Source organism: Musa acuminata, chromosome BXJ2-6 (assembly GCF_036884655.1).
Source record: "Musa acuminata AAA Group cultivar baxijiao chromosome BXJ2-6, Cavendish_Baxijiao_AAA, whole genome shotgun sequence".
NCBI lineage: Eukaryota > Viridiplantae > Streptophyta > Magnoliopsida > Zingiberales > Musaceae > Musa > Musa acuminata.
In genome coordinates this window covers 19,295,450-19,321,330 of record NC_088343.1, presented here as the reverse complement: position 1 = coordinate 19,321,330, position 25,881 = coordinate 19,295,450, and the positions used below count along the sequence as shown (strand labels likewise).

General features: G+C 45.3%; 2 protein-coding genes across 2 annotated transcripts; both read left to right on the top strand.

Moving 5' to 3' along the window:
• The first annotated feature begins 12,125 nt into the window (after nt 1–12,125).
• On the top strand, nt 12,126–12,686 carry LOC135613906 (uncharacterized). The gene has a single exon (XM_065110918.1). The coding sequence runs from the start codon at nt 12,126–12,128 to the stop codon at nt 12,684–12,686; it is 561 nt and encodes a 186-aa protein (XP_064966990.1).
• A 5,831-nt stretch (nt 12,687–18,517) lies between these two features.
• Nucleotides 18,518–25,375, top strand: LOC135613905 (uncharacterized). Its single transcript, XM_065110917.1, has 2 exons — nt 18,518–18,705; nt 24,880–25,375. The coding sequence occupies exons 1-2, from the start codon at nt 18,518–18,520 to the stop codon at nt 25,373–25,375; spliced, it is 684 nt and encodes a 227-aa protein (XP_064966989.1).
• Nucleotides 25,376–25,881: the final 506 nt, after the last annotated feature.

The following is a 25,881-nucleotide window of genomic DNA, read 5'->3' as shown; positions in this document are numbered from 1 at the left end:
TTTCTTGAGATAGGCACGATAGCACATTTTTGTATTTTCTTGATGTTTTAAGCTAGCAATTCTCGGTGATGTTCAAGATAGCAATTTCTTCTCTTTTGAGAAGTGCAATTTTTGCTTTTTTCTTGAATTGTGCTAGCAATCTATCTCCCCCTTTGTCATTGTCAAAAAGAAGGAAAAAACCCTTTACATCAATTTTTAAATCATGACAAAGGTAAGTAATCATTCTTCTTTATGCATCATTATAGTTTCAATGCACAAATTCATTAACATTACATTTCTTTTTTTTTTATGCATAATACCAAATCATCATTATGAGCATATTAAACATGATATTCAAGCATTCATGATATATCATTTTGGCAACATGATCATAGCTATTCAAATGATGGTATCTAAATGTCAAAATTCATTATATCCTATCATGCATGATCATTGACTTCTCATTTGTATTTCATGCATTATTTCATTTCATCTCATAAGGAATATCAAGAAGAGTTATTGGGTGATGAGATAAATATTTTATGAATACACGGAATTGTATAAAAATCATATCATAAGTGTTTCATGTATTCATATTATCACATGAAGCATACAAGACAATAATGCAAAGAAATCATGTCATAAAGGATATCAATGTGAAAATTCAGCAAAGATCACATGATACAATCGCAAAGCATGATATAATTATGCGATATATCATGAGATGATAATTTATCATATCAATGAAAGATATCAATTGTTAAACATGATATGATAATAGTCTCAAAATTTTTAATTTGTGATACATATGATACATTGCGATACACTAAAAACTTTAATGCGATGCTTTTAAGGATATCAACCTATTTTTGATACAAAGCATGGCAAGAGCAATTATATTACAAGTTTTCTAAGTTTTGCATTTTTTGCTTCTTTCGAAATAGCAATTCTTTGCTTCTCTTTATATTGCAAGATTTGTAATTCATTGGTAGTGTTCATGATAGCAAGTTCTTTCAATGAAATGATCGAGCTAGCAAATTTTTCTTCCTTTGAAATATGCAGGCTAGTAAACTAACTCCCCCTTTATCATTATCGAAAAGAAGGGAGAACTCAATGGCTAAAAATTTCAACCATTCAACAAGCCAAATATACAAAGAATTCATGAAAGATATCAATAAGGATCAATTCGTGAATACCAAAGATATGATTCATTGTTCATTAAAATTCTTCTTAACAAGTTCACAATCAAGATTCATATAATTCATAATAAAGCAAATTGATGTACAATCATCACACAAGACATACAAGGCAAAGAAATCTTGTTATTTCTATATTATGAAATATATGATATCAAGGCTCATGATTCATTTGAAAAGATATAGCACAAAGAGCAACTTGAAACATTCTTATCAAGATCACATTTTAAAATATTCCAAGTATCAAGATATCAATATGACACTTCATTGAATTCTGAGAAATCAAAAGACAAGTTACACAAAAAAAAAATCATAATCAAATTATCATTTTTGAGATTCATAACATGTTATTACTATTTCATCAAAATCAATTTCGAGATTCACACAATATCATGAAATCATTAATCTCGATAAGATGGGAAAAGCATTTTCTTTTTAAGTGATTCTTTTAACACATCATAAAAAAAAAAAAAACTCATTCATAATTCAAGTGATTTACAAGATATCATAAATGAATTTATCACTTATATTTCATCAAAATCGAGAACTCTAGAGATAGAAAATGATTGAAGCATTTAACATGATTGAAGCATGATTCATATTTAAAATGTATCTTATGTCGTAAATACGAATCAAGCATTTGTCAAATCTGAAATCATCCTCAAAATTACATTTAATAAATTCATATATGACAAGCATAGATTTATTAAAAAATCAATAAGATAGAGGATTATATTTCATTTTTATAAATTTCTATTCATGTGATTTGCTTCTTATGAGTATGTCTTTGCTTTTTAAAAAAAAATGTCAACATTCAAGATAGAAAGGTAAATTTTGTAAAATAAATTATCAAGCATGATTCCATGATAACATCCTTTTAATATCTTGATATTCATCATCAAGTATGATTTCAAAAAGTATGTTCAAGAGAAATCATTAAGACCAAATGCATGATACACTCATTTATTTTCAAAATATTCATCATGTTTATTTTCATGAGATTCACAAGATTGGTAAACTAAATTCATTAATCTCAATAGGATATAAAATTCATTTCCATTTCATATAATTGATTTCATGTGAGGGTGTTCAAGTCTTTTTGTGAAAACATATATCATCATTTAAAATCAAAACATAAGTTTCGTTATAAAGCCGTCAAGACCAAACACATCAAAAATAAAACATCATGATATCACATCTATCATCAAAAGACTATCAAGAAATTCATACATATATGTACATGCACTATGTCATCTTAATATGTCATGAGAATGTCATCTTAATTCGTCATAAACATGATTAAACATGTTAATCCAAAATGAGAGTATCAAATCAACATTTACTTCAAAAACTCATGCATGACATAAAATCATCAAAACACACATGCATGGATTAATCCTAAGCATTATCACATATCATATAACTATCATCCATAATGTTGCATACATCATTCAATATTTCAAAAACATAACATGCATGAAACCTTAACAATATACTTTTTATGATCAAATTTTTTAATTTTTCAAAGATGCTAAAAAGAAAAACATGATATAATTTTTGAAAAACAATTTTTTATTTCCTATTCTAAATTAAGTACTCATGAAACACTTCAAGTAATTTCAAAATAATTCAAGAGAGTTGAGTTACTTACCTTGTAGTCGAAGCCCATCAAAGCCCAATTTGCCGTTTCACTTTTGGAAGTTTTTTATTCATCCTTGGTTGCCTTCCTCTTCTTTAGCCTCTTCCTCCATTCAAGTTCATTGTTTATTTTAGATTTTTGTTTAATGAACTTATTAAGAGTTAGTGTTCAAAGTTCAAGTTCATCATTGTCCTCATCACTTGAGTCATCGCTCAAGTGGTATTCATTTGTCCGGAGTTCCAAATCCTTCCTATTCTTTGGAAGGTGGTTCAAGTGTTTATTGTGTTCATCATGTGCATTGCGCACCATTTCATATGTCATCAATGAGCCGATAAGTTCTTCAAGTGGAAAAATATTTAAATCTTTTGTTTCTTGTATTGCCGTTACTTTTGATTCCCAAGCTTTAGAAAGTGATCGTAAAACTTTACTAACAAGTTCAAAATTCGAGAAACATTTGCCAAGAGCTTGTAAACCATTGACGACATCCGTAAAACGGGTGTACATGTCAACAATGGTTTCGCTCGGCTTCATTCGAAAAAGCTCGAAATCATGCATTAAAATGTTGATTTTCGAATCTTTGACTCTAGAAGTGCCTTCGTGTGTGATTTCAAGAGTGTGCCATATGTCGAAAGCCGTTTCGCACAAAGAAACTCGATTGAACTCATTTTTGTCCAAAGCACAAAATAAGGCATTCATAGCCTTTGCGTTTAAAGAAAACATCTTCTTCTCCAAATCATTCCAATGGTTCATTGGAAGAGAAGACATTTCAAATCCATTTTTGACTATGTGCCATAAATTCAAATCCAAAGAAAGTAAGAAAACTCTCATTCGAGTTTTCCAATAAGTGTAGTCTGTTCCATTGAAAAAGGGAGGACAAATGAGAGAGTGACCCTCTTGAAAGCCGTAAAGAGCCATTTCTATTTGGGTGTTAAACCAAAGTAGAAAAACGTGGCTCTGATACCAATTGTTAGGACTAGAGTGGCACTAAGAGGGGGGGGGGGGGGGGGAGGGTGAATTAGTGCAACGGTAAAGTATGATAAACTTTCGACGATTTAAACACTTTCGGAAACTTCGTACAATAAAAGCAACGTTTCGTTTGAAACCGTTTCGATTGCGTTTTAACTTGAAGGCAGTAAGCTATTGAATGGGTTTGCAGTAAGGTAACAACAGGAAGTAAATGCAAACCAGAGAAGACAGTAGTTTATGGTGGTTCGGTCAATCGTGACCTACATCCACTCCTCTGATTCCTCTTCCGTCGAGGCCACCGGCATCCACTAACGATCTTCCTTTACTAAGCGAAGATCAACCTCCTTCTTACACCCCTCTTACAACCTCTTACAAGTGGTTCACCCTTTTACAAAGATTTCAATGAAAAGAAAGGAGGTGAACACTCAAGCTATTGAAAACAAAACTTTTCCTAAAGCTTTTCTCAACTTCTAGCTTCTCAAAAGGTTGTTTTCTCTGTTGAGAAATGAGGAGTATTTATAGGCCTCAAGAGGATTCAAATTTGGGCTCCAAAATTTGAATTCTCTTTGGTTTCCGAGGCCGGCGGTGCCACCGCCTGTCAGTGTCTGAAACCGACAGTGGACTAGCGGTGCCACCGCCCAGCTCTCGGGTTGGGCTCCAAACTTGGCCCAAACCAGCCCGAACTTGGGCCTAATTGGCCCCTACTTGGGTTATAGGATTAACACCTAATCCTAACCCTAATTCACATGCTAACTACGAATTTAAAGATATTTTCTAAGCTATTACAAAGTCCGTAAGTCAAGACTTCTTCCGGCGAGCTTCCGGCGAACTTCCGATGGTCTTCCGATAAACTCTCGGAAACCATTCTGCGGACTCCCGACAAGCTCCTAGACTTCACGATTTGATCTTGGCGAGTTCCAACGAGCTTCTTTGGCAAGCTTCGATCTTTCTCGGCGAGCTCCGCGAACTTCCAACGAACCTTCCGGCGAGCTTCCAAAAAACCCTTTGGCAAGCTCCCTACTCATTCTCGGCTAGTTCCGACAGCATTCCCGACGAACCTTCGGACTTCCGTCGAACTCTCAAACTCCCAACGAATCCTTCGCGCTTGACTTCGGCACTTTGTTTTGCTTTATGTCTTCATCGTTATCGTAGTTAATCCTACACACACAAACCAAAACTCAACTCCGATCTAGACAATTATTACAACGCGAATTGACATTATGTTGCCCGGCACGTCATTGGTTGGCGCTTCGTCCGATTCTTCGGTGCATCGTCCTCTCTTGCGGCTTGTTGCCCAATCGGCGGTTGACCTCCGCAACCCCGATATCCTTGGCGCAATTTCGCTCTCCTTGGCCCGATGCCCGACATCCGAAGTGTTCAGTCATCAAATATCCTGACGTGATCTCTTCCGGCGCAACGTCAATTCCTCCTGCGTTAACTGTCTAATCCTGATCGAGTAGACCTGCATCACTCAAAATGCAGTTTAAATTATAAACACATATCAAGTGGTTTCATCATCAAAATACGAGATTCAACACTCCGGACCAAGGTCTTCATCTTCTTTAGAGGGTGACTCACTACTGGATACCCCGGTGTCCTCTTTGGTGTGCCCTCCTATGGGGCACCCCTAGCTTTGGAACCCTCCCCGTCCCGAGGTGGTGGCACAGGGGCCTTGGTGCTAGGAGTCTTCTTCACCGATCGAAGATCCACCATCTCTGCAAAAAATATCGGTCGGTCAGATAGTTCGGGACAAGCAGACGTTCCATCATATGCGAATGGCCATACCCCCAATGGCGGGGCTCAGTTCCGCTTCGACCATCCACTCCTCGGTCATCTCCTTGATTGCTCGAGAAGAGGACAAGATACCCCTCAGCTAATCCACATCCGCTTTTTCTCTAGCAAAGAGCAATGGGGGAGGTATTATCAATGGTCCGAAAGGCCCACCCAGTGCTAAAATCCCAGTCCCGACTACAATTGACGAAGAAGCGGCTCTTCCAACCTTTATTGTTGGAAGGTGCACCGCTGATCTTAAAACCGCTACAGGCGGTTAGGTAATACCCACCTTGCCCCTTACACAGGCGAAAGCAGGCCAGGAAGAGGGTCCTAAATGGCTTGATCCCAACCCCCCAACACTCCCAAATAAAGGCCACCAGATAGCACCAATAGTTTGGTGACACTTGGGACGATGATATTTCCCAATGACGGAGGCAATCCTCGATGACAGGGTGCAGCGGGAGCCGTAGCCCCGCCCCAAGGGCCCCTATGGTCAGCCTAAACCCATCGGGAAACTGATCGTACGACCGCTGCCCAGGCCGAGGGACGTGAAGGCCATAACACTCTGGGATGCGATAACGATCCTGGAGTACCCTCAAAAGATCCTCGTCACCACCAAGTCCATATCATGCCATGACTTGAGAGCCTCAAGCGCAACAGAGCTCCCTGAGGCCTCTGAGGGAGCGCAACCGGAGGACACACTAACGACTTTAGCTCGCGGGCCCCCAGAGGAAGAAAATGAAGAAGATGGAGAAGATGAAGACGAAGATGAAGACGGAGAAATCTCGACCTCAAGGTTGCAAGAAAGAAGCTGGGGCGCGAGACGAAGGACTGAAGCAAAGGTGATGGCAACCATTCTGGAAGGGATTTATAAAGGGCAGGCTACTCTGCTGCGAGACGATGATTGGGCTTCTCGAGGAGAGAGACAGTCGTAATATTTAAAACCCATCATAACTGCTTGGATCCGCTAGATTCGCTAGCCTCGGAGCTCCCGCCAGAGGTGTCTCGTCAACCAAAAGTTCCCGCCGGAGGCCATTCGAAATGAAAAGTTTCCCACCAGGTCCCGCATCGCTCCACCTGGCTCACCACATGGCATGATGGCGTCCGGGCAAAACTTGGTGCACCACCCAAAGATGACACCCGGCCTTCAGTTCCAGCTCCTGCCTGGGTCCCTCCAGATCGGTTCTCGACTTGCGACCCGCTGGCACCAAAACCTGAGCCCGAGTTTAGCCACTCGGCCCATAGGTCTAGCTCCTGCCCGAGTCGCTCCAGATCAGTTCCTGACTTGTGACTTGCCGGCAACAAAACCTGAGCCTGAGTTCAGCCACTTGACCCATAGGTCCAGCTCCTACCCGGGTCACTCCAGATCGGTTCACGACTTGTGTGACCCACCGGCACCAAAACCTGAGCCCGTGTTCAGCCACTCAGCCCACAAGTCCAGCTCCTGCCCGGGTTGCTCCAGCTTGATCCTCGACTTGTGACCCATCGGCATAAAAACCTGAGCCCGAGTTCAGCCACTTGGCCCACAAGTCCAGCTCCTACCCGAGTCGCTCCAAATCGGTTCCCGACTTGCGACCCGCCGGCACCGAAACTTGAGCCCGAGTTCAGCCACTCGTCCCATAAGTCCATCTCCTGCCCTGGTCGCTCCAGATCGGTTCCCGACTTGCGACCCGTTGGTACCAAAACCTGAGCTCGAGTTTAGCCACTCGGCCTACAGGTCTAGCTCTTGCCCAAGTCGCTCTAGCTCGATCCTCGACTTATGACCCATCGGCACTAAAACCTGAGCCCGAGTTCAGCCACTCGGCCCACAGGTCCAACTCCTACCCGGGTCGCTCCAAATCGGTTCCCGACTTACAACCCGTCGACACCAAAACCTGAGCCCGAGTTTAGCCACTTGTCCCACAGGTCCAACTCCTGCTCGGGTCGCTCCAGATCGATTCCTGACTTGCGACTCACCGGCACCAAAACCTGAGCTCGAGTTCAACCACTCGGCCCACAAGTCCAACTCCTGCCCGGGTCACTCTAGATCGGTTCTCGACTTGCGACCCGCCGGCACCAAAACCTGTGCCTGAGTTCAGCCACTCGACCCATAGGTCCAGCTCCTGCCTGGGTTGCTCCAGATCGATTCCCGACTTGCAACTCGCTGGCACCAAAACATGAGCCCGAGTTCAGCCACTTGGCCCACAGGTCCAGCTCCTACCCGGGTCGCTCTAGATCCGTTCCCGACTTGCGACCCATCGGCACCAAAACCCGAGCCTAAGCTCAGTCACTCGGCCCACAGGCCCAGTCTTCAACCGAGTCGCTCGAGCTCGATCCTCGACTCACAACTCGCCAATCCTCTACCAGGTCGCTCCAACTCGATCTCCGACTTGCGACTCGTCAGATCTCTTATCGAGTCGCTCTAGCTCGGTCTCCGACTCGTGAATCGCTGACCCCAACTCCGAGCCATACCGAACTAGTTATCTGACTTACAACACATTGGTCTCATCTCATCTAGTCCCAATTGCCCGATCAACAGAGCCAACCTCTCCCGAGGCACAGGACGCTGCCCCTCCAAACTGTCTCGCGATGGGCCAATCCAACTTTCCCTCATAAGCAACCAATGCCTCCGCAGCGTTCCGACCCAGACATGCCTCCCATCCCCTTAGGGACCCCACGACACGCCGAGGGGTGGTGAGGGGGTGAGGGGGGGAGGAGACGTGATAATGTATACTTTGGATCAAGGACACATCACAACCGATGCCACGCCACGCTATAGCCGAGTCATCAAGGGGAGCCCCCCCACACGCTAAGTTAGAATCCGTACCGATGTCAGGTCAGCAAGGGGAGCACCCCCACACGCTAAGTCAAAATCTGTACCAAAGCACTATTTGGCATGTCCCATCTCGAAAACTCGGGGCGGCACCGTCTAATCCCCCGAGGATCAACCACCACACTGAACCCGTGTGTGACTGACCCTTGTACAATAATATAAAAGCCCCTGGCCGGCATCCGGCCAGAGGGAGAGGGCAAAAAAAAGAGAAGAGAAACACAACTACTGACTTGCTCGTCGGAGGGTCCAAAGTCGGGAATCACCCGACGAAGGCTATTTTTACAAGCAAGTGGCTACCCTCGAGCCACGAGCGTCTCGACCTAGGAATCGCCATTCGCTGAACAAAGGCGAGCTACCACCAGCCCGGGAATAGAGAGAAGCTGCTCAATGCAGACGGTGCCCGGACCGAGAAACATTGATCAACACCCCGTCGCGAGGGCTCGGCCTACCTTGGCGTCCAACTCAACCGGCAGAAGACTCCCGACATCGACTCGTGGACCGAGCCGTGCCAACTCACCAGCCACGGCACATTTGTTTACCAACATTTTTGGTGCTCAAAGGAGGGCCATGTCGTAGGAGCATCTCGTAGGAGCTCTCCCCGAAAGAGAACCACCGACTGGTCACCCCTCCGTCGGGCCCAGAGATCAATCCCTCCTCGTCCACAGAGATGGGGGGATCCCGACCTTGATGCCAGATCGCTATTGGCGCCTGTTCAATGACCCAGGGTGGTCACCCCCTAGACTTATTGTAGGACCCTCGGCTGTGTTGCACAAGGCATTCCTCAGCCTGACCAAGCAAGTACAAGCAATGGCGGGGATAATGCAGACGCTCATCCCACTCATTCCCCAAATCATGCGGCTAGCAGCTCCCTCGACTGACCCAACCCAGCAAAGGTCGAGCAGGGAGCAGGTCGAGATAGGAGAAGCCTGAGACTAAACGACGGACCCGAGAGGTCCGCTTGAGCAGAGCATACCCGCACCCTACTGAATCACACCACCCCGCTCCGAGCCTAACACCATATCATCCGACTCGGCGAATGACTTGTTCAGGATCCAATTGTCCCGGGTCAACCAATGCTTGGACAAGTTCCAGCGCGAGTTCCAGAAATCGCGGAGCGAGTCGAACAAAGGCGGCTCGGGCGAATCCCCTTTTACTCAGGAAATACAGGACAAGCCTAGACACCTCTATTGAATCTCGTATTTTGATGATGAAACTACTTGATATATGTTTATGATTTAATCTGTGTTTTGAGTGACGTAGGATGCTTCGATCAGGATGAGACAATTAAAGCAGGAAAATCATGTTGTGCTGGAGGAACATGTTAGAAGATTGGATGTCGGGCTGGTGGATCGGTCGACGTATCGACAGAAGGCTTCGGGCCGTGGACTCGGGTATCGACCCAAGAAGAGCGGGTATTGTGCCAAGGATATCGGAGTTGCAGAGTCAACTGGTCGATTGGGCAATAGGCTACAGGAGAGGACGATGCGCCGAAGAATTGGACGAAGCTTCGAGGGACCAATGACATGCCGGACAACTTGGTTAATTGCTTAGGATTAATTGTCTCGATTGAAGTTTTGTTTTAAGTGTGCAGGATTAACTACGATAGAAGAAAGACATGCAGCAGGAGTTGCGTCGGAGTCAAGACAATGATCACGTTGGGAGTTCGAGAGTTCGACGGAAGTTCGGACAGTCGTCGGAGGTTCTACGGGAACAAATCCGAGAAGTCCATGAGCTTGCCAAAGAAGCTCATCGGAACTCACCAAGTGGATCGTCGCAAGTCCAGGAGTTTCCCGGAAGTCCGCAGGAGCATCACCGAGGGTTCATCGGATGATCGACGGAAGTTCGCCGGAAGCTCGCCGGAAGAAGCGATTGACGCACCGGAGCAAGTTGCAGTAAATGTCTTAGGAAATATCGTAGTTAGCACAATGATTAAGTTAGAAATGGGAGGTGATCCCATTAACTTAATCTTGGGGCAATTGGGCCCCTAAAAAACCCAAATTGGGCTGAATGGATCAACCCATTCGGACCATGATTTCTGCCAGGCGGTTGAACCGCCCAAGCCAGGCGGTGGCACCGCCTGGGCTCAGTCTCTGAGCAAGACTGGGCGGTGCAACCGCCCCTAACAGGAGGTGGCATCGCTTGGGCTCGGTCTCCGAGCTCTGGATGAGCGGTGCAACCGCCTCAGTCAGGCGGTGGCACCGCTTGAGCTCGGTCTTCGAGCTCTGGCAGGAGGTGCAACTGCCCCTGATAGGAGGTGGCACCGCCCAGAGGCTCAGTCTTCGAGCTCTGCCAGGCGGTGCAACTGCCAGATCCCGGAATTCCGGGAATTGACAGTTTTGAGCTCCAAATTCAAACTAGGTTGGGGCATATAAATACTCCACCCTTTCAGCACTGAAAAGGCACCTAGAAACCACCGAAATTCTGATTTTACTTTGTGATTTTTAGAGCTCAAAAGTGTTGTATGAGTTGAAAGTTCTTCTTCCTCATTTCTTCCAAGTTCTAATCTGTTAAGAGAGGAAAGAAAATTCTGTAAGGGTTGTCTCCTAAGCCCGTCAAAAGGAGTGAAACTATAAAAGGGTGGTTGGCCTTCGCCTATTAAAGGAAGGCCTCTAGTTGACGTCGGTGATCTCGTCGGTGGAGGAAGCCAAAAGTGGAGTAGGTCAAGATTGACCGAACCACTCTAAATCTCGGTTTGCATTTACTTTGAGCATCTTATCCTTACTGCAAATCTCCTCAATAGCTTACTACCTTCTGCACATATACGATCTTGTTTCAAGCTCTGCATTTTCCGAATCGGCGTTTAGACGTAAATCATTTTTATCGTACGAACATCATATTTCAGTTTGTGTTTACATTCTGATTTCTATCATAACTGCAAACTACCTTTATATCTTTGCTTTAACTACATATTTCTTGGTTACAAGTTAAAGTGATTTACGAATCGGATTTTCTACTGAAATCGCTCTTATCGTACGAACGCGATTTTAATCGTCGAAAGTTTTCTGCTACACTAATTCACCCACCCCCCCCCCCCCCCCCCCCTCTTAGTGCTCTTGATCCTAACACCCTCAACTTCAAGCTGCCAGCATTGGAGACCTATGATGGCAGCTCCGACCCCGCGGAGCATGTTGCCGCATTTCGGGCTCAAATGGCCCTCTATGGCACCTTCGATGCACTGATGTGTCGGGCATTCTCAACCACCTTTAGGGGACCAACACGAGCGTGGTTCAGCCGGCTACGCCAGTCCTCAATCGTGTCCTTCGACCAGCTCGCCAGGGAGTTTGAGCAGAATTTCCTCACTAGCGTACGACCCAGGCCTTCCATGGCCACCTTTCTCGTGTTATCTCAACACGAAGATGAGTCACTCTCTTAGTTTGTGGCACGTTTCGCCACTGAGATTCGGGGATTCCCAAATGCTCACCCCTCTTTAATCATGCAGGCATTTCTGATGGGCTTGAAGCCTTCAAGGTTCTTCTGGTAGCTAATCGAGAAGCCGCCAGTAACCATCCTCGAGATTCTCCAACGCGCTAACCAGTACATTGCCGTCGAAGCTTTGGTGGTGGGAAAGCGCATGGAAGGCAAGAGGCCAAGGGCGGAACAATCCTAGGGAACGACCTCAGCAGCCCAGGTGCAACCCCACCGGAGGCCCGACCGACAAGAGTTACTGCTCCCGAGGCCCCCGCCTCTCCCTCTGAACACATCTCGTACTGAGATCTTTCTCCAAATCAGGGAGAAAGGTCTCTAGCGACAGCCCAACCCCATGAAAACTACTCACAAAGATCAGTCCAAATATTGCAGGTTCCACTATGACTATGGCCATGACACGGAAGACTGCCACGACCTCTATAATCAAATTGAGGAACTGATCCGGAGAGGTCACCTCAGGCGCTATCTTAAGAAACCCCGAGAAGCGACTCCACGCCCTAGGGGACCCATCGAAAGACAGATCGACATCAACTTTGGAGGACCAGCAGCCGACGACAACAGCTCAGCGACGAGGAAGGCCTACGCTCGAAGCGCGGTCGAGAAACGTCTCTGGCCCGAGCTCGAGCCTGAAATCACTTTCGGAGCCAAAGAAGTCGAGTGCTCCCATCATGATAATGCTTTGGTGATCTCCATTCGGATCGCCAACACTCGGGTCAAAAGGGTGATGGTCGACATCAGGAGTTCCGCCGACGTCCTGTACCTCGATGTCTTCAAGAAGCTCAGTTTGACCAAGGAGGACCCACCCCTATGGCATCGACACTCACTGGATTCACGGGGGATTCCATCTCCTTGCTCAGGACCGCCATCCCCCCTGTCACCATCGAGGAAGATCTGAGAGCAAAGACAATAATGACTACCTTCATGGTAGTCGATCTACCCTCGGCCTACAATGTCATCCTCAGCCGACCGATGCTCAACAAGTTAAAGGTGGTGGTATCCACCTACCATAGGGCCATCAAGTTTCCGACTTCGGCGGGGATTGGGGAATCTCGAAGTGATCCGGGAGAGTCAAGGTGATGGTATCTTATGGCGGTTACTCTCCTGGGGAAGTCACACCTCCGTTAAGTCCCTAACCCCCACGAGGGGACCATAGTGCTGATGGAGCTGGAGCCCCCCGAGCAACTCATCGAGGTACCCCTGAAAAGGAACCGACCCAATCTGACTATGAAAATTGGGATGACGTTCCCCGAAGTGGATCAGCTCCACCTCATCGATTTTCTGAGAAAAAATACCGATGTGTTCGCATGGTCCCCCGAGGAGATGCCCGGGATTGACCCGGAGGTAACCCAACATTGTCTCAACATCGACCCCGAGGCTCGGCCGATGAGGCAAAGACCAAGGAAGTTCATGCCCAACCGACAGAAGGCAATCAACGACGAGGTCGACTGCCTTAAAGAAGCAGGATTCATTACCAAGGTGAAATACTCTCAGTGGTTGTCGAATGTAGTTCTCATTAAGAAATCCAATGGAAGCGATGATTACACTGATCTCAACCGGGCATGCCCCAAGGACTACTATCTACTTCCTAGGATAGACCAACTAGTCGACGCCATTGCGGGCTATGAACTCCTTACATTCATGGATGCATTCTTGGGCTACAACAAAATCTGGTTGGCAACTCAAGATCAAGAGAGCACCTCCTTCATCACCAACAGAGGGGTGTATTGCTACAAAGTGATGCCCTTCGGTCTGAAGAATGCTGGGGCAACTTATCAAAGGATGGTTGACAAGCTGTTCAAGCACCAGCTCAGGACGAATATGGAAGTATACGTTGACGACATGATTGTAAAGAGCAAGGCTGCAAGCGTGCACTTGACCAACCTGGCAAAAACATTTCAAACATGCTCAGACGGTTCAACATGCATCTGAATCCCGCGAAGTGCATCTTCGGGGTCAGCTTGGGGAGGTTCCTCGGCTTTGTCATTCACTAGAGGAGGATAGATGCCAACCCGGAAAAGGTTCAGGCCATAACCGAGATGCATTCCCCCCGCTCGATCAAGGAGGTGTAGCGACTCACTAGGAAGTTGGCAGCGCTCAACAGGTTCGTGCCACGCTCGGGCGACAAGTGCCTCCCTTTCTTCCGGGCTCTGTGATAGGCCGACAACTTTACATGGACCTCGGAATGCGAAGAAGCCTTCAAAAAGTTGAAGGCGTGCCTCACCCGCTTGCCTCGACTCGCCTCACCTGAGCTAGGCGAAACCCTTGGCCTCTACTTGGCGGCCTCGATTGAAGCAGTCAGCTCGGTGTTAGTTCAGGAAATGCCACCAATGAAACAACCCGTATACCACGTTAGCCATGTCCTCGTTAGGCCCGAGGCGCGGTCCTCCCCGATCGAGAAGCTAACCCTCGTGCTAATGAAGATGACCCAAAAGCTGCGGCCCTATTTCCAAGCTCACACAATCAAAGTGATCACCGACCAGCCATTGCGACAAATCCTTTCCAACTTCAACGCATCGGGTCGGATGCTGCGGTGGTCGGTCGAGCTCAGCGAATTCGACATTCAATACTCCCCTAGGACTACTATCAAAGGTCAAGTACTGGCTGACTTTATTTCTAAGCTAACTCCTAAAGACCATGCTATTGGGTAGGAGAAAAACAAGAGCACATGGATGACTTGTCCACTACCGAAGCAGCCGGGGTCGGGCTTATCCTCAAAGGTCCATCCGGAGAAACCTATGAGAGGTCGCTCCGATTACAATTTCGGGCCACCAACAACGAGGCTGAGTATGAGGCACTACTTCACGACCTACGCCTCACTCTAGAGATGCATGTGGACAACCTTGAAGTCTTTAGCGACTCCCAGCTAGTGACGGGACACGTCAATGGAAGCTATGAAGCTCGGGACCCAACGATGGTGTTATACCTGATAGAGGCGAAGTGGCTCGCCCATCACTTCAACCGCCTCTCGATCACTAGAATACCCCAGGCGCAGAACACGTGGGCCAATGCGCTGGTCAAATCGGTCTCCGCTCGTAGCCTGACATTGACCCCAGCAACTAAGTCTGTAACGGCACCAACGGTGATGATTCACGAGGTCGCCAAAACGGAGTTGCCGCCAAGCTGGATAGAAGAAATCCTCTACTTCAAGAAGGACGGAATGAAGCCCAATGACCAAGCGGCTATGAGACGGTTAAGACGAACCCAAGCCTGGTACTGCATCATCGACGGAAAGCTATACTGAAGGGCCTTCTCTCAACCTCTCTTGTGCTGCCTCATGTCATCAGAAGCTAAAACGGGCCTCGCCGAGCTCCATGAGGGGATCTGTGGAGAGCATATTGGGGAACGAACCTTGGCCTTCAAGACTCTCAGACAAGGGTACTACTGGCCAACCATGCGCTGGGATGCCATATCATACGTGCAGCAGTGCCAACAATGTCAAAGGCATGCCCGACTGCAACATCAGCTAGCAGTCCCTCTTACCTCAATGGATGCGGCCTAGCCCTTCGCCCAATGGGGACTCGATCTCCTAGGACCCTTTCCTCCAGCATCGGGACAACGTGGTAAGACCCTAAAGTCTTATCGTAGGCTTTGCTACCAAATGATAAGACCCTAAAGTCTTATCGTTGCTCTGATACCAAATGGTAAGACCCTAAAGTCTTATCGTGGAAAAAAGGGGAGAAATGGGGATGATAATGATCGCTTCGAGGGGATCGGCCTCCTTGATCGCTTCGAGGGGATCAGCCCTCCTTGATCACTTCGAGGGGATCGACCCTCCTTGATCACTTCGAGGGGATCGGCCTCCTAGGGTTTGTCCAAAGACATAATAGTATTTTTCATAGATTATCAAAAAGAAGTAGTTACATCCCTATTTATATAGTTCCACCCAGGGTCCATCAGGACTTGAACTTTAATAATAAATAAATATTAAATAAACCTCTACTTGACTCTAACTGAACCAAACCAACTCAATAAACAACTGAACTAAACAGACTCAATAAACATTATTTAAAAGCTCAGAAAAATGTTCCTAACAGTTCCTCCCTCTTCAAATCAGCCTTGTCCTCAAGGCTGAGCAGCATCAATCTCGAGGAGCTTCTCTTTCAACACTTTAGCCATAGACTATCTACAACGCATCACAACCTGTTGATCAAGTAAGTATGGTCTCCACTTTTTGAGAGTGTAAGCAACAGGTCGATCTTTCAGTGTAGTAATCGTTGCATGAAACTTCTGGCCCTGTATAATCAATTTTATCTTTGAACCTTTGCTATCACAAGTGAAAATCTGTTCATCAATGATCTTTACTTCGAATCTGTCATAGTCTTCAATGTGGTGGGCCAATCGGTCAACAGTCTCACTGTCTATAGAATTGTTAGTGCTACCAGTATCAATCAAAACTATAATAGGCTGATGCTCTAGAGTTCCGACAACTTCCATAGTTTGCGGGTTAGAGTAGTCGGCTAATATATGCACTGTATGTACGGTAGGTTCAACGTCTGTATTAGAATTTATACCTTCATGATCGAAGTCCAACTCTTCTGCTTTTGGTTCCTCTCCAATTGGCTCAATCATCATATGCTGCCCTTGTTTACATTGGTGCTCCATACTCCAATTTTCATCATAGTACAAACCCTTTGCTGAATTTTTCTTGAGTTCTTCTTGGGTTAGTCCTCGGGTGTCAAGGCTTTGGTTGGGAATAGATATGGTGGGTGGCATATTGATCATCTGGTGGTTATCACTTCTGTTTCCATGATTTTCCCTGTTGATTTTTTTCTCATGTAGATGTGCGAATGAGATCGCAGCTATCATAGTGCGAGGTTGACGAGCCTTAACTTCACACCGGATCTCTGGAATAAGACCTTCAATAAATGTATCCAGAAGTTATCGTTCCGACCAATCTCTAGCTTGATTTGATAATATTTCAAACCTACTCTGATATTCCAACACTGTAGAAGTCTGACAAATTTTTGAGAGCTGTCCATCCACCTTCATGTATGAGTAGATTGTGTCATAATCTTGGGGCCCTTTTCTAGTATTTTCAGATCTATGCAATGTAGAACTTGAGCTCCCACCTTGTTGAAATTTACTAAGGCTCCCCAGTAAGTCCTTTTTGAAATCATTAAGTACTTCTTGTAATCGGTTCTCAATTCTAATTTCCAATGCTTCCATTTGTGCTTTCACTGAGTTATCGATGGCCATTTCGTAAGACTGCAAATCTGTAATCTTAAGTCCTATTTTTGGTGTTGGTCAAGGGCATCAATCACTGCCCTATTCGGTGCTGCTGTTGTGATGCAATTAGTGGCAACACTATAGGAATGAAGGGTTGCTGTGAGGATGCGGGGATGTCGCTGTGGTCGTCGCGTGGGAGGCAGTGATGCTTGTTGCGGTCGCTGCGTAGAGGGATCGCTGTTGCTGAGGGCTTGGAGGTAGCGATGGTGGTGCGGCTAGGGCAGCATCGCCAAGGGCTCACCGCTGCGATGGCTGCAACAGCGCCGATGGAAGGCAGTGTTGCTCTGTTTCTGTCACACTACGGAAGGAGGCGCTAGTGAGAGGCAACAATGCTTGTTGCAGTCACTGCGTGGAGGGATCGCTGCTGCTAAGGGCTGGGAGGCAGCGATGGTGATGTGGTTGGGGGCAGCGCCGACAAGGACTCACCGCTGCGGTGGCTGCGATGGAGGAAGAGTTGCTGCCCTGTGTTTTTGTCACTGTGTGAGATGAGAGCGCCGAGGCTGAAAGGCGACGGTTGTGACTGCTGTGACCCAAGGAAGCAATCGCCGAGCAGCCAGGTTGAGGCTACGGTGATGCCAACCAATAACTGTAGCAGCGGAGGCAGAACAAGAGGGAGGTGGCGTTGAAGCGACCGGGGTTGAGGCTGCAGTGGTGGCAACCGGCGGCTGCAGCAAAGATGCAGAGCAAGGGGGCTGCAGCAACAGTGCAGATCGAGGGGGTTGAGGTGAAGGCTGCGGTGGCTGGCAGCAGCAGTCGTGGCAGGCTGGGCAGCGAGCGGTGTCGTCGCTGGCTGGGAAGTAGTGGCGACGGTGGTGGCAACCGGCGTTCGCAGCAGCAGCAAGAGGATTGCCCTGTTTCTCGGTCACAAAGGGGCAGAGCAAGGGGGAGTGGCGGCGGTCGTTCTCGCTCGAGCCAGGGGAAGCGACGGCTGGGAGGCCAGCAGCGGTCGCCGCACGGTGCCTGGCAGTGGTGGTGGGTCGTCTGGAAGGCGACGACGCTTGAGGCGCGGCTGCGATCGACGAGGGGCTGCGGCAACAGAGGAAGCTCTGTTTCTGCAACCGCTGCAATGAGGGGCTGCGGCAACTAGCGGCTACGGCTGCGGTGTCGGCGGTCCTTCTCGCTCGAGCGAGATGGGGACGCAAGGAGAAGAGGTCACTGGCCGGATGATCGAGCGGCGGCGATGCGGCTGGGAAAAGTGGTGGTGACGCGGTTGGGAACAAGGGCAATACGTGAGTTGCCCTGTTTCGGTCGCCACGAGGAGGGCGACAATCGGCGGCTACGGCTACGACCCAAGGGGAGGCGGGCGGCGGTGGAGAGGCAGCGATGGTGGCGCGGCTGGGAGCAGCGTCACCAACGATCACCGAAGAGGAGAGGTCGAGCAGCTACGCTACGACGCAAGGGGAGGCGGGTGGCGGCAGTAGGGCTGGGATGGACGCTGGTAACGTCGTCTCCTAGCCGGGGAACAGCGACGGCGGTGGTCGCCGGCCGGGAAGCGGGGAAATGGTGGGCGCTGGCCGGAGAGCAGCAGCGACGGGTGGGCTGGCCGGAAGCAGGGGACGCAGGGGTGGCGAGCGGTGGTCGAAGGTCGCTGGCCGGGGAAACAATGACAACGGTGATGGTGGGGAAGAAGGGAAGCAAGGCAAAGCTGTGGCGGGCTGCGCCAAGGATCGTTTCTCTGATACCAAATGGTAAGACCCTAAAGTCTTATCGTAGGCTCTGATACCAAATGGTAAGACCCTAAAGTCTTATCGTTGCTCTGATACCAAATGGTAAGACCCTAAAGTCTTATCGTGGAAAAAAGGGGAGAAATGGGGATGATAATGATCGCTTCGACGGGATCGGCCTCCTTGATCGCTTCGAGGGGATCGGCCCTCCTTGATCACTTCGAGGGGATCGACCCTCCTTGATCACTTCGAGGGGATCGGCCTCCTAGGGTTTGTCCAAAGACAGAATAGTATTTTTCATAGATTACCAAAAAGTAGTTACATCCCTATTTATAGAGTTCCACCTAGGGTCCATCAGGACTTGAACTTTAATAATAAATAAATATTAAATAAACCTCTACTTGACTCTAACTGAACCAAACCGACTCAATAAACAACTGGACTAAACAGACTCAATAAACATTATTTAAAAGCTCAGAAAAAGGTTCCTAACACAACGATGCTTTCTTATAGTCGGGGTCGACTACTGTTAGAGCTAGCCCCAAGAAATTTACCAAAGGGTAATTTGGTAACCCAATAAAGATAATAAAATAAAAAAATAAAAGAGACAAGAACACTAGATTTACATGGTTCGATCAATTGACCTACATCCACGGACGAAGGAGGAGCAAAACTCTACTATAAAAGAAACAATTATAAATGCCTGTTAGAATCCATGCAGATTCTAAACTTAGGGTTGATCTCTTTAGGGGATCGGCCTCCTTGGAACTCTATAGGGGTTCCTCCCTCCAAGTTGCTGCTCAAAGGCTGCATAAAAGATTCATCTATTTCTTTAGAAAAGAGAAGGAATACATGGCTATTTATAGGGCTTCTAAACCCTACCTCCTAATAGGACTCCTACTTAAGACTCTTACTTCTAACCAACTCCTAATAGGACTCCTACTCAAGACTCCTATTCCCTTACAACTCCTAATTCTTCTCTAAGAAAAAACCTTGCAGATTCTAAACTTGGGGTTGATCTTTTTAGGGGATCGGCCTCCTTGGAACTCTATAGGGGTTTCTCCCTCCAAGTTGCTGCTCAAAGGCTACAGAAAAGATTCATCTATTACTTTAGAAAAGAGAAGGAATACATGGCTATTTATAGGGCTTCTAAACCCTAACTCCTAATAGGACTCCTACTTAAGACTCTTACTTCTAACCAACTCCTAATAGGACTCCTACTCAAGACTCATATTCCCTTACAACTCCTAATTCTTCTCTAAGAAAAAATCTCCTATATGAATACCCCTCTCAATTAGGACTCTCCTAGCTAGAGTCCTAATAGAATGTCCCTCTCAATTAGGACTCTCTTAGTTAGAGTCCTAACCGTTTTACATGAATGTCTCTCTCAATTAGGACTCTCTAAGCTAGAGTCCTAACAATGCCTTAGGAAAATGTTCTTAGGCCATAAAACACCTGAAACTACTAAACAAAAAAAGTCCAAAGCAAACAATTATGTTTTTCTTGTGGTGCATCAAACTTCAAAGCTCAGGCCCTTATTTATAGCTGTAATAGGAGATAACAAGCTTGATTTTCCTGATGTGAGACTATGTGGGACTTGTCAAACTAACAAATCTCTACCTTGGCATGTCGCAACAGTGACAATTAACAAAACTTTCTCCACCTTCTTCACAAAAACCCCAACGAGTAATCACCAACAATAAACACCAACCAAGTCCAAACACTGCTTGAACTTATAAACTAGAAGAGGCTTTGTAAGCATATCAACTGGATTATCCTTCGTATGAATTTTCTGAACAATGACCTTTCCCTTAGCAATGATATCCCAAATAAAATGAAACTTCACATCGATGTGTTTTATCCTCTCATGATACATCTGGTCTTTAGTCAAATGAATAGCACTTTGACTATCATAGTAAATTGTAGTAACACCTTGATGTAGATATAATTCTTCGAACAAACCTCTTAACCATAAAACTTCTTTAATCACCTCTATCACTACTATATATTCTGCCTCTGTAGTAGATAAAGCCACGACAGGTTGTAAGGAAGCTTTCCAACTAACTACACAACCACCAACATAAAAAACATAGTCTGTCAAAGATCTTCATTTATCAAATCCGCAGCATAATCAGAGTCGACAAAACCAACCAAAGTGTCATGATTTTTTCCAAACTCCAAACAAACATCTGAAGTCCCTTGCAAGTATATGAGAATCCACTTCACAGCCTGCCAATGTATTTTACCCGGGTGAGACATATATCTGCCAACCACACTAATTGCTTGTGAAATATCTAGACGAGTATAAACCATTGCATACATAATACTGTCGATGGTACTGGAATATGGAACTTGCACCATATATTCTTCCTCTTCAACTGACTATGGTGATTGAGCAGCAGATAATCGAAAATGACTAGCAAGATGAGTACTCACTGGCTTAGCGTTTTTCATGCCAAACCTCTCTATGACTTTCTCGATGTAATTTTTCTGGGCCAGAAATAATTTTCTAACTCCTCGTTCTCTTTTGATCTCCATGCCAAGAATTTTCTTAGCTGCTCTCAAATCTTTCATTTCAAATTCACTACTCAGCTGTATTTTCAAAGTGTGAATTTCTAATAAATTCTTAGCTGCAATAAGCATGTCATCAACATAAAGCAATAAATACAAAAAAGAGCTATCAGTTAACTTCCAAAAGTAGACACAGCTATCATACATGCTCCTCATGTAACCATGACCCAACATAAAAGAATCAAACCTCTTATACCACTGTCTTGGAGACTGCTTCAATCCGTACAAGGATTTCTTTAATAAGCAAACATGATCTTCCTTACCATCAACTTTAAATCCATGAGATTGCTCCATGTAAATTTGTTCTTCAAGTTCACCATGTGAGAAAGCTGTCTTGACATCAAGTTGCTCCAATTCTAAATCATACATGGCAACTAAAGCAAGCAAAACACGAATAGAGCTACGTTTAACAATAGGTGAAAATACGTCATTAAAATCAACACCATGTACCTGACTATAGCCCTTTACAACCAATTGTGCTTTGTACCTTGTATCTTCAACCCTTGGAATACCTTCCTTCCTTTTGAAGACCCATTTGCATCCAACAATTTTCTAACCCGATGGCGGCTTCATAAGATCCCAAGTTCTATTCTGATGGAGAGATTCAATTTCTTCATTCATCGCAATCAACCACTTAGCGAAATTATCACAAGAAACTGCATTTGAGTAGGTAGTAGGCTCACCAACTTCACTTGTTTCTTCTACAACAGACAAAGCATATGCAATCAAATTTGTATATCTTTGTGGTGGTCGAATATCTCTCTGTGGTCTATCCTTTGGCCATGGAATATTGCTCTTCCTCTGGATTATCTTCGTTAGTAGACTCGGGAACATCTACTGGCATTCTTTGAGTAGAAGAGTTCGATTGAAAAAAAATCAGAACTACCAATCTCAAGCTCCACCTGCTTCTGCGCACTATCATTTGTATAATTAGTAGATTCCTCTTTGGAAGATAACATAGATAATTCATCAAAAGTAACATCTCTACTAATTATAAATTTTGGGGATTTGGGATCAGAACACCATAATCTGTATCCTTTCACCCTAGAAGCATACCTAAGGAAAATGTACTTTTTAGCTCGAGACTCTAATTTTCCTTCATTTACATACATGTATGTTGGACACCAAAAAATTTTAAATTAGAGTAATCAGCAAGAGTACCTGACCAAACTTCTGAGTTTTAAAATTAAGTGCTGCAGAAGGACCGCGGTTGACAACGTAACAGGCCATATTAATCGCCTCTGCCCAAAAATCTTTTGTCAACCCTACATTTGAGATCATATACCTTCGGCCACATTATTTTGCTGAGGTGTCATCCTAACAGTGCGATGCCGAATAATTCCTTCATTTTTGTAGAATTCATCAAAGTCACCTTCACAAAATTTTATGCCATTATCTATTCGAAGTTGCTTAATCTGTTTACCTATTTGCTTCTCAATTAAAGCCTTTCATTATTTAAAGGTTAGAAAAACATCATTTTTATGCTTCAGAAAATAAACCTAAACTTTCCTGAAATAATCGTCAATGAAAGTCAACATATACCTAGCACCACCCTTAGACTGAACACGAGCTGGACCCCAAAGGTCTGAATGAATATAGTCAAGAGTATCTTTCATTTTGTGAACTGCCGGAGAATTGAAGCTAACTCTTTTCTGTTTTCCAAAAATGCAGTATTCACAAAAATCCAATGGCCCAATACTCTATCCACAAAGAAGATCCCTTTTGCTCAATATGCTCAAACTTTTTTCACTTATATGACCCAAACGCATATGTCATAATTTAATGATGTAAGAATCAGACAATAATGATGATGAGACTACAACCGAGCCTGTGACATTAGTTTCCTACAAAATATATAGGCTACCAGACTTACAAGCTTTCATAACAACAAGGGCACTTCTAGAAACTTTCATAACTCCACCTTCAGCTATGTATTTACACCCAAGATCCTCCTAAAGAGATTAGATTCTTTTTTAAATTAGGAACATATCTAACATTAGTGAGCGTCCTCACAGTACCATCATGTATTTTAATTCGGATTGTGCCTCTACCAACAAAATCACATGCGACATTATTGCCCATTAAAATAATTCCACTATTATAAGATTCATACGTGGAAAATAAATCTCTACTGGGATACATGTGATAAGAACAACTCGAATCTAGAATCCATTCATTTTTAGACCTCGTCCTGTCATCAGTAGCAAAGAAAATATTTCCAATATTCTCATTAGCTGCGACACTAACTTCAGCGGACTCAGTAGTTTTCTCAATAATTTTTCCTTGTACTTTAATTTATTTTTTAATTTAAAGCAATCAGCCTTAATATGCCCCATTTTATGACAATATTTACACTCCAAATTTCTATGTCTGGATTTAGATCTACTACTGTCAAATGCCCTTTTATCTGTTCTACCCCTAACAACCAGACCCTCAGCCTGATTCCCTCTACTTTCCCCAGTGATATCTCTGTCTATCTGCTCCTTAGATTTTAGTACAGATTTAATTTTCTGATATAAAATTATTTCTTTTCCATAAATCATACTATCATAGAAATACTTAAAAGATTGGAGAAGAGAATACAAAAGTAACAGGATCTTATTCTCGTCATAAATTTTTACATCTATATTCTCTAAATCTATAACTAAGGAATCAAACTTATCAAGATGTGAGAGTATAGATGTACCTTTAGTCATCCGAAGCATATATAAACTCTGCTTCAAGTAGAGATGATTCTCCACTATCCTCTTCATATATAAGGCTTTAAGCTTATCTCACATGCTCTTAGCCGTAGTCTCCATAGCTACCTCCCGTAAAACCTCGTTAGAGAGATTTAGAATAATGCTTGATCGTGCCTTCTTATCCATACCTGTAAGATCTTCTTTTGACATATCATTTGGAATGTTCTCAGCTCCCTATAGTGCCAAATCAACTCCGTCTTGAACCAAAATGACCTCCATCTTGAGCAGCCACATGCCGAAGTTGACATTTCTATCGAATTTCTCAACAACGATCTTTGTTATTGTCATCGTTGCCAAAAGATTCTGAAACCATGCTCTGATACCAGTTTGTTAGAACTGGCCCCAAGAAATTTACCAAAGGGTAATTTAGTAACCTAATAAAAATAGTAAAGCAAAAAAAAATAAAAGAGACAAGAACACCAGATTTATATGGTTCGATCAATTGACCTACATCTATGAACGAAGTAAGAGCAAAACTCTACTATAAAAGGGACAATTATAAATGCCTTAGGAAAATATTCATATGCCATAAAACACTTGAAACTACTAAACAAGAAAAGCCCAAAGCAAATAATTAGGTTTTTTTTGTGGTGCATCAAACTTCAAAGCCCAGGTCCTTATTTATAGTTGCAATAGGAGATAACAAGCTTGATTTTCCTGATGTGGGACTATGTGGGACTTGCCAAACTAATAACTACTTTACGAAGTGGGTTGAAGCCGAACCCATGGCCTCCATCACCGAGAAACAAATCCAAAGCTTCACATGGAAGAACATTATCACCCGGTTCGGGATCCCGAGGGCTATCATCACCGACAATGGAGCTTAATTCAACAACGCTAAATTCAAGGCCTATTGCCAGTCATATGGGATACAATTGAGGTTCAGTTCGGTTGCGCACCCCCAAACTAACGGCCAGACTGAAGTAATGAATCTGGCAATTTTGGAGGGCCTCAAAAGGAGGATCTCGAGCGCGCACGGAGCCTGGGTGGATGAGCTCCCTAGCGTCTTGTGGGCAATGCGAACAACTCCCAAAACAGCCTCAGGGGAGCCTCCGTTTAGCCTGGCGTTCAGGACTAAAGCAGTCCTCCCACCCGGGATGGTGTTCCTGACCCTGTGCACCTCCAATTACCAACAAGAAGGCTCCGAGGAGGGCCTACGAGCAAACTTATACCTCCTCGAAGAAAGAAGAGCCAAGGCACACCTGCGTACCCTAGCGTATAAGAAGGCAATGGCTCGGATATACAATCATAAAGTTCGTCCACGACTGATCAAGGTCAGGGACCTCATCCTCCGAAAGGCAGAGGTGAGAGACCCGACCCGAGCGAGAGGAAAACTCACGCCTAATTGGGAAGGCCCCTATCGAGTCTATGACATGGTCTGAGAAGGGACCTACCGACTCGAGACTATGGAAGGAAACCCCCTACCAAGAACGTGGTGTGCGGCAAATCTAAAAAAGTTCTACCCGTAAAAGAAGTGAGTAGGGGTGCAGGGAAGACATATGTTGTATGAAGCATGCACATCCACAACCGGAAAAGACAAGTCAGAATTCCCAAAATAAGAGTTTTTTTTTCGGATGAAAAAGAAAAACACATTGTGGTCGGGCGATATAGTTCCAAAACTCGACCCAACCAAAGCAAAAGAAAAAAAGGGAAAGCCCTTAGTTCGGAGGAGGGGTCTCGGGCATATCATCAAAGGGGACGCTTGCCGGCATATCAACGCCCTGATCCTCCGGGTGCTCGGCAAATGGGTTCGACTCTATTTTCAGGTCTGGGTACCTCGCTCGAAAGCGAGCATAGGCCACCCAGTACTCGAACTCATATGTGGCCTGCCCCGACCTCACCAGGCCGCGTTCGAACCCGGTGGATGCCTTGTACTCAATGATCGCCC